The sequence below is a fragment of the Manihot esculenta genome, chromosome 16 (assembly GCF_001659605.2).
Source record: "Manihot esculenta cultivar AM560-2 chromosome 16, M.esculenta_v8, whole genome shotgun sequence".
NCBI lineage: Eukaryota > Viridiplantae > Streptophyta > Magnoliopsida > Malpighiales > Euphorbiaceae > Manihot > Manihot esculenta.
The window spans coordinates 14,802,097-14,816,950 of NC_035176.2; the positions used below are offsets into that span (position 1 = coordinate 14,802,097).

General features: G+C 40.8%; 1 protein-coding gene across 1 annotated transcript; it reads right to left on the reverse strand.

The window, feature by feature from the left end:
* Window positions 1-269: 269 nt before the first annotated feature.
* Window positions 270-3,175, reverse strand: LOC110604080 (metacaspase-4). The gene is made up of 2 exons (XM_021742157.2): window positions 2,714-3,175; window positions 270-1,339 (listed from the first exon to the last, which is right to left on the reverse strand). The coding sequence occupies exons 1-2, from the start codon at window positions 3,057-3,059 to the stop codon at window positions 441-443; spliced, it is 1,245 nt and encodes a 414-aa protein (XP_021597849.1). The 5' UTR covers window positions 3,060-3,175; the 3' UTR covers window positions 270-440.
* Between the last annotated feature and the right edge of the window lie 11,679 nt (window positions 3,176-14,854).

Genomic DNA, 14,854 nt, shown 5'->3' on the forward strand with positions numbered 1-14,854 from the left:
TTCTTCTGCATAGATTTCTTGATGTTGTTTCCTCAACCAAACAGAGAATATACCATGTGCATTTAAGAACAAATCAAACTCGTGGAAGGAAGTTTGAGCCTAGAAATTAGCATTAACCTTGCATCTGCTTTTATTAGGGCGAATGAGATTTCAATGAATTTATATTGCAGTTTGTAACCAATTTTGATTAATGTCCTTATGTATATGCAAAAAGGAAAGAGGGTTTTAAGGACTTCACAAAGGTTTAGGGATTGTAAAGAGAAGTGTAATTTTGGAAGAAAAATTCTCTCTTCACTGTTAAAAATCACGAAAATAGAGTAAATATGAAAACCGTTTTGTTCAGGGTATTATTTTTCAAAACTTAAAATTAACAGAGAAAACACATCTCCCAACTCAAAAATAGCACACATAATTGCTTTTGTAACAAGAAACTCTTCAGATCAGCATATGAATGTGGATTCAACATGAGGGTCACTGCAGTAGAGACCTGGTCTCTGAGTGAAACCTTGATTCTTCAGCATCCTCCTAGCCCTCAAGACCAGTTCCTGATTGGTAACTTTACCATCCGTGTCCGCAATTATGATCTGAATTGCATTGCTAAGAGCTCCATAAGCTTCACCTGCATTTCCTTGAGGACTGGCATCAGCCGATGTTTGGTCAGTCTGGCAGCCACTGATTAGAATCTCTCCATCTGGCAGGCATTTCTTGGTTTGTCCAGCATAAACCTCTTGCTTGCTGCCCACTTCTGTCTCCAATGCAGGCTTTGCATAATTCTCATCATTCTCGTCCAGCTTGTGTTTGAGAAACTCCTGAGCAAGACTACCAACCATTCCCAAGAATCCACCACCTCCACTTTCTCCATCACCACGTTTGAGTTTACTCAGAAGCACGTTCATGAACTTCTTCACTTTAGGGCTTGAATCTTCTCCAAACGTATCAAAAAGGGTTGGCCTCAGCTTCCCCACTTCAATGTCTTCTTTTCCTGTTTTTTGCTTCAGAATATCTATGAGAGTTGAGAGCGGAAGAGATTTACTCTTTACATAGCCATACTCACCAAAGCCTTCTTCAACCCCTTTGTCATCAAAATCCTCCTCATCCCCATGACGATGTAATCCAGATGGAAGGTGAACTCCACGAGAATCAAATGCATCTTCGATGGTCTGTTTCAAAAAATTTTTGAATCCAGACTTGCACTCTGATTTCTCCTCTGCACGCTTTGTGCTCTCCCCTATTTGCTCTTTAGCCTCATCAATAAGCCCACCGCTATGGCAAGAATCGGACACAATTGTTATGCGGCAGCCATGAGGCACTTGATCCACAAAGTCCCTGAAGTCATCATCTGTTCATGATCACCCAAAAAACCAGTTAGCAGGTAAGATTACTTAAATTATCATTCATCCGGTAATAAATCATTCAGTAAATACTAAAAAGTATTTAGTTGATTCTGGAAATTTTACTTCAATACCGAGGAATTAATCTTAATCACAATTTATTCTGAATTATAATTAGCAAAAAGTATGACAGATTTACTATCTTCCCAACCCAGGAAGAAGTTTGGATAGTCAATCAAAAATCCCAAATACAAAGCGATGGATTATTTATAAGAAAGATCAGAAAATAGAACATAAAGCAGTGTGAACAATGGCAAAATAGAACCACTTCACCAAAAACCAGAAAGTCCTAAGCCAGCCACTAACACAAGCAGGAGAGGCTTTCCTTTCCTATTTTTCCCCTCTGTGATTCAGCCATTACCAAAAATATTTACACAACTGATTAAGCCAGTCCATATGCATTGCAAAGGTGAGCAAAGAACATACATAAATCATAACTTTAGTTCTTTGTTCTTTTCCAAAGATTGTTTGCAGTAAAAATTATCCCATTGAAGTCACATGACGAAATATATGGGGACAAAAGGAAGAAAGCACTTAATGATGCACTCATCATTCTGTTTTCTTCAACAATAGTTACAAAACACTACCTTCAGTTAGCTTGATCCTCTCAATTACCTTTCCACAAGAGAAAAAAAAATACTAATACAAAAATGGTTTCCAGTATTAAATCTTGAATTTTCTGAAAATGGGGAAAAAAAATGCATTCACCCCTCCCAATGGCAAGACAAAAGCAGAAATCAATAAAGGCATGTTATCCATGGCCAACAGAAATCAATAAATTATTCCAGCACTTGGTTAGAACATTAAAATCAGATTCAGAATTATCATTTACTTGTGTTGCTTTGTTTTTTTTTTTCTCTATTATGCATATGTTCTGGATGGTACACTTCTTGCTCACCTCGAAATCCTTCGTCACGTCAATTAATACACTTCTCAAACAATTCCAAGATCCCAATTTTCTTCAAAATGGCATGAAACATTGCAAAAAAAAAGAATTCAAATGAATTCTTGTAAAATTATGCAAGATTTCAACTTCAATTTAAATGAAAGATTTCAAATAAGATAATTTTCAGAAACTGTGAAATTCTTGATTCTTAACTGAGGGAGAATGAATATTATCTATAGAATCCCTGAAAATTGTTCCCAAATCCCAACATCTTCTTTATAAAAATAATAACAAAAATTTACAATCTAAAATTAAAATATAAAGGGTACTAAATTACAGTATTTTACGCATAAGAGAAGGAAATTCGCAAGATATGAAATAGGATCGGAAAATCCACCAGAATGATGAGATCCCAACTCAAAAGATTAGAAAATACCAGTGATGAGATTCATGTCACAGGGCACAATGCATTCATCAAAGCCAGTATCATCATCCTCCCCAGTCTCGGCAGGAAGCCTGGTCCCATGTCCACTGTAGTGGACAAAGAGAAAATCGCCTGGCTCGGCCGATCGCACAAGATCGTTGAGGACCCAACGAATATTCTTCCCAGTTGGCTGGATGTAGGACTCGTCGGTATCGATTAAGACAGTAATATCATCCGGAGAGAAGCCATATCGATCGATGAGACATCGATACATCCTCCTGACATCGTTTATGCAGCCCTTGAGTTCTGCTTTGGTTCCTGGGTAGTTGATTCCTATCAACACAGCCTTCTTCCCCATAGCGCTGCCCTGTTAACGATTTGATTATCCGAATCACGATTCTCGGAATATTGTGTCTTTTCTGAGGCCTCGGGATCGGACTTCTGATCAGGAAATTTAAATAAAAGGTGGAATGTGGACCAGATGGAAAATGTGAACGTGGGCAATATATTAATATAAATTTTTTGTCTAAGGCTATCTTAATAGTTAAATAAACCTTTTAAATGTCACACATACGCTTTAATTCTTAATAAGTTTAAATAAAGTTTTTAAATTTTAAAAGTACATCAAAATTATGGAAGAAATAAATTCCTTAAATTTCTTTTTCTTTTTGATTTATAATTTTGTTTTATATTTTATCGTTTTCTTTTATAAACTTCCTTGATCAATTTATGTGAGGTTACGTGGTCTATTCATCTTCATACAAGATTAAAGTTTATTCTTTTCTACATTTCATATTATTATTCCATCTAAATAACAAATTATAAATCTAACCAATTAATTCTAATTTTATTTAAGGGAATGATTTTCTTTTAATGCTTATTTAATTTTCATTAAAAAAGTGATATATTATATAATCCAAGAAAAATCAATCCTCATTCAAAGGCTAGGTTGTGAATTCAAGATTTGTTGAGAAAAAAAAATTGAAATATAAGTTCTAGCATTTAGAGTACGGAAGGGAGGAACCAACATAAACTTGTATCCATCAAAAGAAAAACAAAAGTCATTCACAATAAGATAAATTAGAACATAAAAGAAAAAATAGGTATGTATGATATGACTTAGTACTCGCCTATAAGTCTATACATGTTGGCAGTCTTTTATTAGATTTTAGTGATGATATGTTTATGACTCGTATCCTATACACACAAACATTCAGACTTAGTTACACAAGAAGTTCACTCTCGAGCGATAGGACCTAAAGACTCACCCATTATTAGACAGAGCCTAGCTATCTTCATCTTATTGTTGATGGTTGTTACGCCACAATCACCAAGATCCCTACAAATATGAGATTTCTTATCCATTAGCCGGTAAGCTCTAGATTCTAAGGAAGACAAGTAACTAACCTTCTCTTTTTATGGTATAAAAGCGATGAAGATGCATAGTTCAAGGTACACAGTTTGATCTACATAAGTATATACGTATGTGAGTCATTCAAAAGAGTGTAATTTCTATACTTACCTCGATCATCCCTTCTTTAGAATACTGACTAGCTTCTCCTATTGCTTTTATGACTCCATCTATCTAGCTTCTGAGTCTTGGCTAGACTCACCTTCTTATCTTCTTTGAGGGCCTAGACCTTATCCTCCAAGGATATGTACTTTTGAGCTTTTTCCATTAACTGTTGATAGGTAGCCGCTAAGTTTTTTTTATCAAGGAGTCTATAAACTTGATGTTCCTAGTCTCCTTTTTAAGTGCTTCACAAGCTATCTCATGATTTAAGTCCTCAATCTGTATAGCTTCAGAATAAAGTGAGAAATATAACTCCTCAAAGACTCACCCTCGCTTGCCAAATTCCGGCGACCTTAAGTCGATCTGAACCCTAGCACCGGTAGCAGTCCAATTTCCGGGTCGTTACAGAGTGCTATTAGAGCCTGAGGTTCATATGGTCAGACTTAGAGAGTGTTGGGCTCATAGATGTTATAGAAGGGCAAGCACATTAGGAAAAATCATGTCCACTAGGATAGGATGTAGAGTCTTGTCTTGATGAAAGTGTGATGATGTGTAATGCCATGATTGAATGCATGTGCATTGATGTTATGTTATATACATGATGTGGGTTCATGTGTGTCCACATGAACCATATGATGCTAATGTTTATGTGATGTATGTTATTTTTTCAGAAGACAGGATGCGAGGCTCACGTCGATCTGCACGATTGATTGGAGTTCCACTTGAAAATGAGGGTATGGATGCCCTTCCTCCTACTACTTCGTTGATAGAGCATATTTTAGTCTTTTTTATCTTGATATTATTGATGATTATTTATATGTTTTTTGCTTAATTTAGTGCTCTTGGCATTGTTTTGCAGAAAATGGTGAAAAAGGACATTTTGGAGAAAATCCCCTTAAAACTGCCTTAAAAGGAGCAAAGGAGAGCAAGTCTGCCAAGTTAAATTCAAGTGAAGCTAAATAAGGAAAGTTCTAAATAAGGAAAGTGGCAAATATGGAAAGAACATTCAGCCAAAGCAACTTGAAATTCAAATTTCAAATCTCCAAGTAGCCTTTTCCTTATTCAAGAAGCCAAGCCTCAACTTGCCATATATGAAGAGCCAAATAAGGAAAGTATTTTGAAATTCAAATCTTCAAGATTCATATTCAAATTTTAAATTTCAAGATTCAGCTTGCCAAAGAAGCCAAAGAAAGTCACACATGCCACACATGCCTTGCACATTCAAAATTCAAAATGCAAAGAAGGCTCCACCTTCCTTATTAGTGCATGGGCGGTAAGGGGAGTATGGAGGCAAGTCTTGGGCACCTTGGTTAGCATCTTGAAGACACTAGGGCAGCAAGCAAAGACCAAAGAGCCCACTCCTTGCAATTGAAGACAAGTCCCACGTTTTTCCCTCCACACATGTGCATAGATGGCACACCTTGGATCAAGGGTATTTTGGGCAGCCTCTAAAAGATACATGGACAGCCAAGAAACCCTAGGCAGCCTCTCAAGACATATTTAAAGGCTTCAAGAAGACCAAGAGAGGCAGATTGCCTCTCCCTCCATTCGGCCAAGCAAGGACCGGCGCTCCTCTCCTCCCTTTCAAGCAATCGGTTCACCTTTTCATCTTCTCTTCTTGTTTTTTATTTTTGTTTCAGCCATGAGTGGCTGAAACCTTTTATTCTAGTTGAAGATTGGTTGAAACTAAGGTTGTTTATGGATTGTGAGATCTGAACATAAACTATTTTTCTTTGATTAGTTCAATATTCATACAATTGTGTGCTTGAATCTAAGATTGCTTTGTTGTTTTGATCAAATTGGCCACTTGATTCTTGATTGCAAGGTAATTGATTGTTAGTTGGGATAATTTTTAGTTCGCAATTGCTGGAATTATTCTAACATAAGAACACTTGGTGTAAAAACTAAGGAATTGTATGATCTAGCAACATCTCATGCGTTTGAGTAGCTAGGGTTGGATCTCTCTCTTTCTCATGCAATTGACAATTGTTTTGATGCCTAGGGCCCAAGGACGTTCCTTGGCAATTTGTTAATTAGTAATTGATTAGAGGACGTTCCCTAATTGATTTAATCATAAGGAGAGACATGGTGGTGAGAAGCGTTTTTCATCTCCATAACTAATCTATTGAATCAATCAAGAGAACATGAGTTTCAATGATCAATCCAAACAACCAAAGTGGATCCATCTCTTCAACTAGACCTTTCTCATATTAGATTTCTCTTTTATTTAATTATTACTTGCTTATTTAATTGTTGTTCGTAGTTGTTAATCAAATCAAATCTCAAAACCCCTCTTTTTACTTTTACTGCACTTTACTTTTAATCCGCTTTCAGTTACTTGCTTTCAGTTTCTCATTCAATTAATTCTCTTGGTCTTGTTGAGAAAAATAGATATTTTTACAATTCTCTGTGGATTCGATCCTTTACCACTATCTACAGTTGTAAAATTGTTGATAACCGGAAAGGTTATTTTTGACCGGCTTTGACAACCGCGAGTCATTCGTCAAGAGCACGGTCAAGTAGGACTAATAGAGGTGAAACGTCAAGGGACCCTAGGAGGTCTTTTGATGTAAACAGAAGGAGAACAGATCCGGGAAGGATGTATGCAGATATTAGAGGAACGGTAGAGGACGACCAAAGAAGAGATAAAAGTCTGGGTGTGAGTTTTTCAGGAGAGGGTATGGGAGAATCTGAAGGAGGCACTCAAGCCTGGGGTTTTGCTTACCCACCTCAGTACCAACCCTACCCACAGGGACTCGGGTATCCGATGGGAGGCACATCGGATTACTCTAGCTACCACCTATACCCCTCATTCATGCCTTATCCTCCCTACTACCCACTATATCTGTAACAGCCCGAAAACCGAACTGCTACCGGCGCTAGGATCCAGATCGACTTAAGGCCGCCGGGACCCGTAGCAAGCCTGCTGTGATCTGTGTACCTGTGAAATCCCATACATGATCATACATTTCGGTAAAAACTTAAAACTTTCCTCTGTTCCAAGGCTTAACCTGTGCATACATCATCGCTATACTGTGAACCCCTACTAAAGCTCTCATCTTTGCTCTAGGTGGGCTAACTCATATCCTGTTAAGCCTGATTTTTCATACATATAACATAAAACATTTCCATAAAAAGATCATGTATACAAGGATTACCACTCTTAGAAACAAGCACCATTCTATACACTGTACCTTCTATTCTATCACTTGAATAAATACATGTCCACTAACTATTACATAGCTCTTCTCTTTCTCTGTACCCTGCTAATACTTCTGGACTCTGAACCTGCAAAACTGGGGGTGAAGGGAGAGGGTGAGCTATACTAGCCCAGTGAGTAGTACAGATAAAACATGTGATAAAACATGATCTCATGGAATGCATCACAACACAAGTAAATCACATAATCTCAGACGGACTAATTCAAAATTCCCCACATTGCCCGGCCCGCGAAGGAGCTCCTCAGGTCTTCATTCAGCACCCTATGGTACCGTGTGCCCGGCCCTTTCAGGGCTCCTCAGGTCTTCATTCAGGGGCTAATGAATTCAAACTACGCCCGATCTATACATGCACTGATTAATGCAACATCTTCGTGCTCACTAATGCAATACTATAGACAATACTATAACCATGGTATAAATGATGCATGAAATATGTTAAAAAGGTTTGAGTGCTCATATTAAAAGATTTAGGTAAGTTCCACTCACCTCTGGCTGACTCTGTACTGACTCTGCAGGTTCTGAAGTAGTGCTCACTGCTGACCTCCTTGGTTCCTCTGGTCCGTTCCTACACAGGTGGACTGAAATGAGGGACCAAACGAACTCAAGAACATCTCTAAGAAACTCCCCAAAAACCCTCTAAAGCCTCCTAGAACAATCACATAAAACATGCAAAAGAAAGCTGGACAGGGCACTTTCGGCGGCAGGTTCGGCGGCCGAAACTCCCCTCCAGAGACGAAACTCATGCATGTTCGGCGGCACCTTCGGCAGCCGAAAGTCTTGTCCAGAGACGAAACTCAACCTTCGGCGGCACTTTCGGCAGCCGAACCTTGCCTCCAGAGACGAAAGTCCAAATGGTTCGGGGGCAAGCTTTGGCAGCCGAAACTGCCTCCACAAAGGGTTCGGCGGCCGAACCTTCCTTCGGCGGCCGAACCTGGTTTTGCCCGTTGGGCAGAAACCTGCTCTGTTTCATACAAACTTCACCCAAAACCTATCCAACATGCATAGCAACTACTCCCAACTAGCATATACTATAGAACATGCATAAAGAGGTCTACACCTATCCTAACACCTCCAACAAACATATCAAACAACACTTAACCATGCTGATCTCAAAAACCTCCCTTAACCTAAACATGCATAACTACCCATACAACTCCCATAAAACCTTCAAAATCAAGAAAGGAAGTTCAGGATCTTCACTTACCTCTTCCAAACAAGAGATTGAACGATCCCTACGTGGAGATATGGAGAAATCCTCTCTCAACTTCTCCAAGCTTCCAAACCTTTGCTCTTTTGCTTAAAAACTTCAAAACCACATGAAAATCCATCAAAACCATGAAAGATTTGAGAAAACACATAAATCACTCAAGGAAGATCAAGTCTCACCTCAGTTCATGCAAATGGAAAGTAAATCTTATCCATTTGACCGACCTAAGGCCTTTTATAGTTGGCTGGCCAGACCAACTACGGCGGCCGAATCGTGAAACCGAAAAGCCATGCATGTTCGGCGGCCGAAAGTCACCTTCGGCGGCCGAACCTTGGCTTTTCTGCCTTGGTGCTTTTCTTGCAAAACCTCATTTCTTTTACAATGTAAAACCTGAAAACGCGTATAAAACCATATAAAACATAGCCCTTACCCTTCTAGAGACTTCCAACATCAGAAAGTCCACCGAACTACAGGAATTCCGACGCCGGACTCTAGCCGGGTATTACAATATCTACCTCACCCTATGTTTTCAGCTTCATTTTATTACCAGAATCTAGCAAACCCTAATCCATGGAGTGCTGCACCACCTCCTCCCCCAGCAGAACCAGAAATTCCTGAAACTCAACTACCCAAACCTAGCCCATCAGCAGGGAGCAAGGTGAAAATGATGGACTATCTGAAGTTGGATGCTCCTAAGTATAAAACGGGTGATGACCCGTTTGAATACATCAAAGCAGTGAAGATGATAACCGATAAGTTAGGGGCCAGTGACAGCAGAGCCATTCAGATGGCGGGATTCACTCTAAAGTGCAAGAAGGCAAAGGAATGGTTCAAGAATTATGTGGACCCAAAACTGGATAGCCTATCTTGGGAACAGTTTGCAAATGAGTTTGCAGGGTGAACTTTTCCAGACAGTTCGAGAGAGTTGAAGGTGATAGAATTTGAGAAGTTGAGACGGACTGAAGAAATGAGTGTGGATGAGTATACAGACAAGTTTCTGGAGTTGCTTCAGTTTGTGAGTCAGGCTTATGACACTGACCAGAAGAAGGCTAGGAGGTATACCATGAGACTCCACTCTAGGTACTCCTCCTTGATTTTAGCAGCAGAGAGAGAGAGCTTCTACACTATAGTGGATGCAGCTAGAAAAATGGAGGCTAGTGCCATCATACAGGAGACAGTAAAGCAACAGGTGGCACAGTTCTCGGATTCCAAAACCTCGAGTACAGGAAAATTTGATCTCTCTTCTCTAAATGCAGCCGCCACAGAAAGTAAAAAGTGGAGTAGATCCACTAAGAAGACAAAGAAGAATAAGTTCTGGAGTAGATTGAAGTCTGGTCTGGGAATGGGTAGTGGTTCAAGCTCTGGTTCAGATAGCTCTGGATGTGTGAGGTGTGGTAAATCGCACAAAGGGCTTTGTCGATTTGGGACTACAGCTTGTTACAGATGTGGACAGGAGGGGCACATGGCACGTGAGTGTCCCAACGCAGTTATGATGGCTTAGTCCCAACAGACAGCTTCTAGCAGCGTGGCTCAGCCAGCAACTTTAGCCACATCACAGGGTAGAGGGCAAGGTCAAGGGAGAGGGGCAGCCTCTTCTTCAATAGGTTCCCAAAGGGAAGGTCCTTCAGCTCCCGCACGGATCTTCACCATGACACAGTAGGAGGCCAACACATCAAACACGGTGGTGTCAGGTAAACTCACTATTGAGTGTTCTGATGTGTATGCTCTTATGGACCCTGGTGCCTCTCATTCTTTTGTTTCTCTAAGAGCCGTAGACGGTTTGGGTTTGATAGCTTCCAAGCTAGAGTGTCCTCTTTGGGTCAGTGGGCCCAAGTGTGATCCATCTGTGGTAGAGTCAGTCTGTCGGTTCAATCCAGTCTTTGTTGAGGATAGGTGCCTTCCAACCGACCTTGTGGTTCTAGATTTGACTGATTTTGATGTCATTCTAGGGATGGATTGGCTCTCTACTCATGGTGCTACCTTGGACTATAGAGACAAGGTAGTTAGGTTCAGAGAACAAGATGGATCGGAGGTCGTCTTTCGAGGGGACAAAGCAGGTATGCCTAGAGGTTTGATATCGACCCTACAGGCTCATAGGTTGCTTAAGAGGGGTTGTCAGGGGTTTCTTGCTCATGTCAGAGAGTTTAATGGTCAGGTTAGGGAACCAGCTTCAGTGCCCGTAGTCAAAGAGTTTCTTGACCTTTTTCTAAATGAGCTACCAGGTTTACCACCTGCTAGGGAAATAGAGTTTGAAATTGAAGTAATGCCAGGAACCAGACCCATCTCTATTCCTCCCTACAGGATGGCACCTGCCGAGTTGAAGGAGTTAAAAGAACAGTTGCAAGAATTGGTAGATAAGGGTTTCATCTGACCTAGTACCTCACCTTAGGGTGCTCCAGTTTTGTTCGTGAAAAAGAAGGATGGATCTCTAAGACTTTGTATTGACTACAGGCAGTTGAACAAAGTCACTACCAAGAACAAGTATCCGTTACCCAGAATCGATGATCTGTTTGACAAGCTAGCAGGAGCCGGTTGTTTTTCCAAGATAGATTTGAGATCCAGATATCATCAGTTGAGGGTCAGAGAGGAAGACATACCTAAGACAGCTTTCAGGACCAGATATGGGCATTATGAGTTCCTAGTGATGCCGTTCGGGCTAACCAATGCCTCTGCAGCATTCATGGATCTCATGAATAGAGTTTTTAGTCGGTTTTTGGATCACTTTGTTATAGTTTTCATTGATGATATCTTAGTGTATTCAAGAAATGCAGAGGAGCATGCCCATCATTTGAGGAGATTGTTACAGACTTTGAGGGAACACGGCTTGTATGCCAAGTTCTCTAAATGTGAGTTCTGGTTGAAGAGTATCTCTTTCTTGGGGCACATAGTGTCAGAAAAAAGAATCGAGGTGGACCCTAAGAAAGTAGAAGCTGTAGCTAACTGGTCCAGACCCACTATAGTGACAGAGATCAAAAGCTTTTTGGGTTTGGCAGGTTACTACAGGAGATTTGTCCATGATTTCTCTAAAATTTCTACTTCTATGACCAGGTTGACCAAGAAGAATCAGAAGTTTGTCTGGTCAGATCAGTGTGAGGAAAATTTTGAAGAGCTAAAGAGAATACTGACGTCAGCACCAGTGTTAGCTCTGCCTACAAGTAATAAAAATTTCATAGTGTTTTGTGATGCATCCCGAGTGGGACTAGGTTCTGTGTTGATGCAGAATGAGAGGGTAATTGTTTATGCTTCTAGATAGTTGAAGAAGCATGAGTTAAATTATCCTACATATGATCTAGAGATGACAGCTGTGATCTTCGCACTTAAAATGTAGAGGCATTACCTATATGGGGTAAAATGTGAGATCTTTACAGATCATACGAGTTTGTAATACATCTTGAGTTAGAAAGAGTTAAACTTGAGGCAGAGGAGATGGGTAGAACTGCTTAGTGATTATGATTGCAAAATCCAGTATCATCCGGGTAAGGCAAATGTGGTGGCAGATGCTCTCAGCCGGAAATCACTTGGCAGTTTATCCCATATCTCAGTAGAGAGAAGACCGGTGGTGAGAGAATTTTACAGGCTCATTAGCGAGGGTTTATAGCTAGAGTTGTCTGGTACAGATGCATTAGTAGCTCAAATGAAAGTGATACCTGTGTTTCTGGAGCAAGTAGCACAGAAACAGCACGAGGACCCCGAGTTGGTAAAAATAGCGAGAACTGTTCAGACGGGCAAGAATGGTGATTTTAGATTCGACAACAAAGGGATCCTCCGTTAAGGAAATAGATTGTGTATACCAGAGGATATAAGCTTGAAAGGAGACATTATGAGAGAGGCTCATAATGCCAGGTACAATGTTCACCCTGGGGCCATTAAAATATATTAAGATTTGAAGATAGTTTATTGGTGGCCAGCTATGAAGGGGGAAAATGTAATACCCGGCTAAAATTCTAGCGTCGGAATTCCAAATCTTCAGACAGAATCCCCGTTGGAATCCAGAATCTCGAGGCTGGAATCTCTTGAAAGGGTAAAATTAAGGTTTTCATAAAATGAATTTGAATTTTTGAATTTTGGGTTAAGGAAAGAAAAAGGAAATTTTTTCGAGCAAACCTCAGGTTCGGCCGAAGGTGGTTCCTGTTCGGCCACCGAAGGTGGTTTCTCCAGTCACTTATCAGAGGCCTTCAGCTCGAAAATGACTCCATTTTTTGGCAGAGGTGAGTCTTCGCCACCCCTCCCTTTTATTGTTCTTCTTGTTTTTCCTTCAATTTTCTCAGAAAATTCATGAGTTTTTCCTTGTTTTTGAAGATTTGACTTTGAATCTAAGTTTTAAACCTTGGAGACCTCCGGAGATTGATTTTCTCTCATCTCCAAGTTTGGGTTACTGCTACCTTTAGATCTCCAAGAGGTAAGTTTAGATCTTTGCTTTTCCTATATTTTAAATAGGTTTTAAGAAGGGGTTAAGGATTGTTAATGCATGAAATGGTTAAATCTAAAGTTTTAGGGTTTGAGTTAGGTTGATAATGAATGTTTTCTCTTGTGTTGTTTTATTGTTGCTTGATGGAGAATAGGCTAGTTTTTATGTCCTTATGCATGTTGAGGGAGTATGAATGTTTATGAGCAGTTGGGTGTGAGGATCGGGGTGTTTGGTGGCTTTGAGCATAGGGTAGAATCGGGTTCTACCTTGCTGGAAAACCCAGGTTCTGTAATACCCGGCTAGACTCCGGTATCGGAATTCCTACCGTCCGGTGGAATTTCGGATGTCGGAGACCTCTAGAAGGGTAAAACCATGTTTTCATGAAATGTTTTAATGTTTTTGATGATTTTAAGTAAAGTGGAAATGAGTTTTTGAATAAAAACACCCTTGGAGGAAACTCAGGTTCGGCCGCCGAAACTCAGGTTCGGCCGCCGAACATGCATGCACTTCGGGAGTGCTTTAGGCCCCCGAAGGCATAAGTGAGGAAAATCCAGGTTCGGCCGCCGAACCTCAAGTTCGGCCGCCGAACATGGCATGCATGCGGAGGCACTTTCGGCCCCCGAACGTGGCCTGGCCAGCCACTATAAAAGGGTCCCTTAGCAGAAAACGGGCGAGCTTTTCCCCATTTTCGGCCAAGGTGAGTCCTTCCGCCATTCCTCACCATATTTGAGTTCTTCCCTTCAAATCTTTCAAGTTTTTCACAAGCTTTTGCTTTGTTTTGAAGATTTTCGAGTTTAAAGCAAGTTTTGGAGCTTTGAGGTTCAAGAACTCAAAATCTCCCACCTTCGAGTTTAGGACATCTCTCTCTCGATCTTCAAGAGGTAAGAGCCGATCTTAAGCTCATTTCATGTTTAAAGTAAGTTTTATGCAAGATCTATGGGGTAGAATGCATGTTTAGCTCATAGTTAGGTTTTTGAGTTAATGTTATGTTTTGAGCTTGTATGATGGATTTGAGTTGTTGTAGTTGGGGTTTAAGTTAGTTTGAAGCCCCTAGGAGCCAATGTATGTATATTTGCATGTTTTGGATGAGTTATATGCATGTTGAGGGTTTTGGGAGGCAAATGTGCATAAAGGAGCCAAGTTTCTGCCCTTTGGCAGAAACCAGGTTCGGCAGCCGAAGGAACTTTCGGCCGCCGAACATGGCTGGGGAGGCAGGCCTTTCGGCTGCCGAAGTTGCCCCCGAAAAGAGACTTTCGTCTCTGTCTGGGACTTTCGGCGGCCGAAGGTGCCGCCGAACCTGCCTGGGTTTCGGCTCTGGAGGGACTTTCGGCCGCCGAAGGTGCCGCCGAACCTGCCCTGTTCTGCCTTCCTTTGCATGTTTTTGCATGATTGTTTGAGGTGTTTTAGGGGGTTTTTGGGGGATGTTTTTAGAGTTATGTTCTAGTTGTTTGGTCCCTCATTTGAGTCCACCTGTGTAGGTTCGGACTCGAGGAACCGAGGACCCCAGCAGTGAGTTCAGCTGCTTCTGAGTCGGTAGAGTTTCAGCCAGAGGTGAGTGGAATGACTTTTATGCTTTAAATAAATAAATCAGTTTTAGCATGATTCACGCATCATGAATGCCATGAGATATAATAGGATGCTTGCATTAGAATCACGAATATGTTGCATTGCATATTACGTTGATGATGTGGATGAATGTTGAATGATCCTTTAGTCCCCATATGTCATGATGATGATGATACGGCACGGAAGACCAGTGAGGCCCACTCTACGCCCCTGGCACCATGTAAGAGAAAGACCAGTG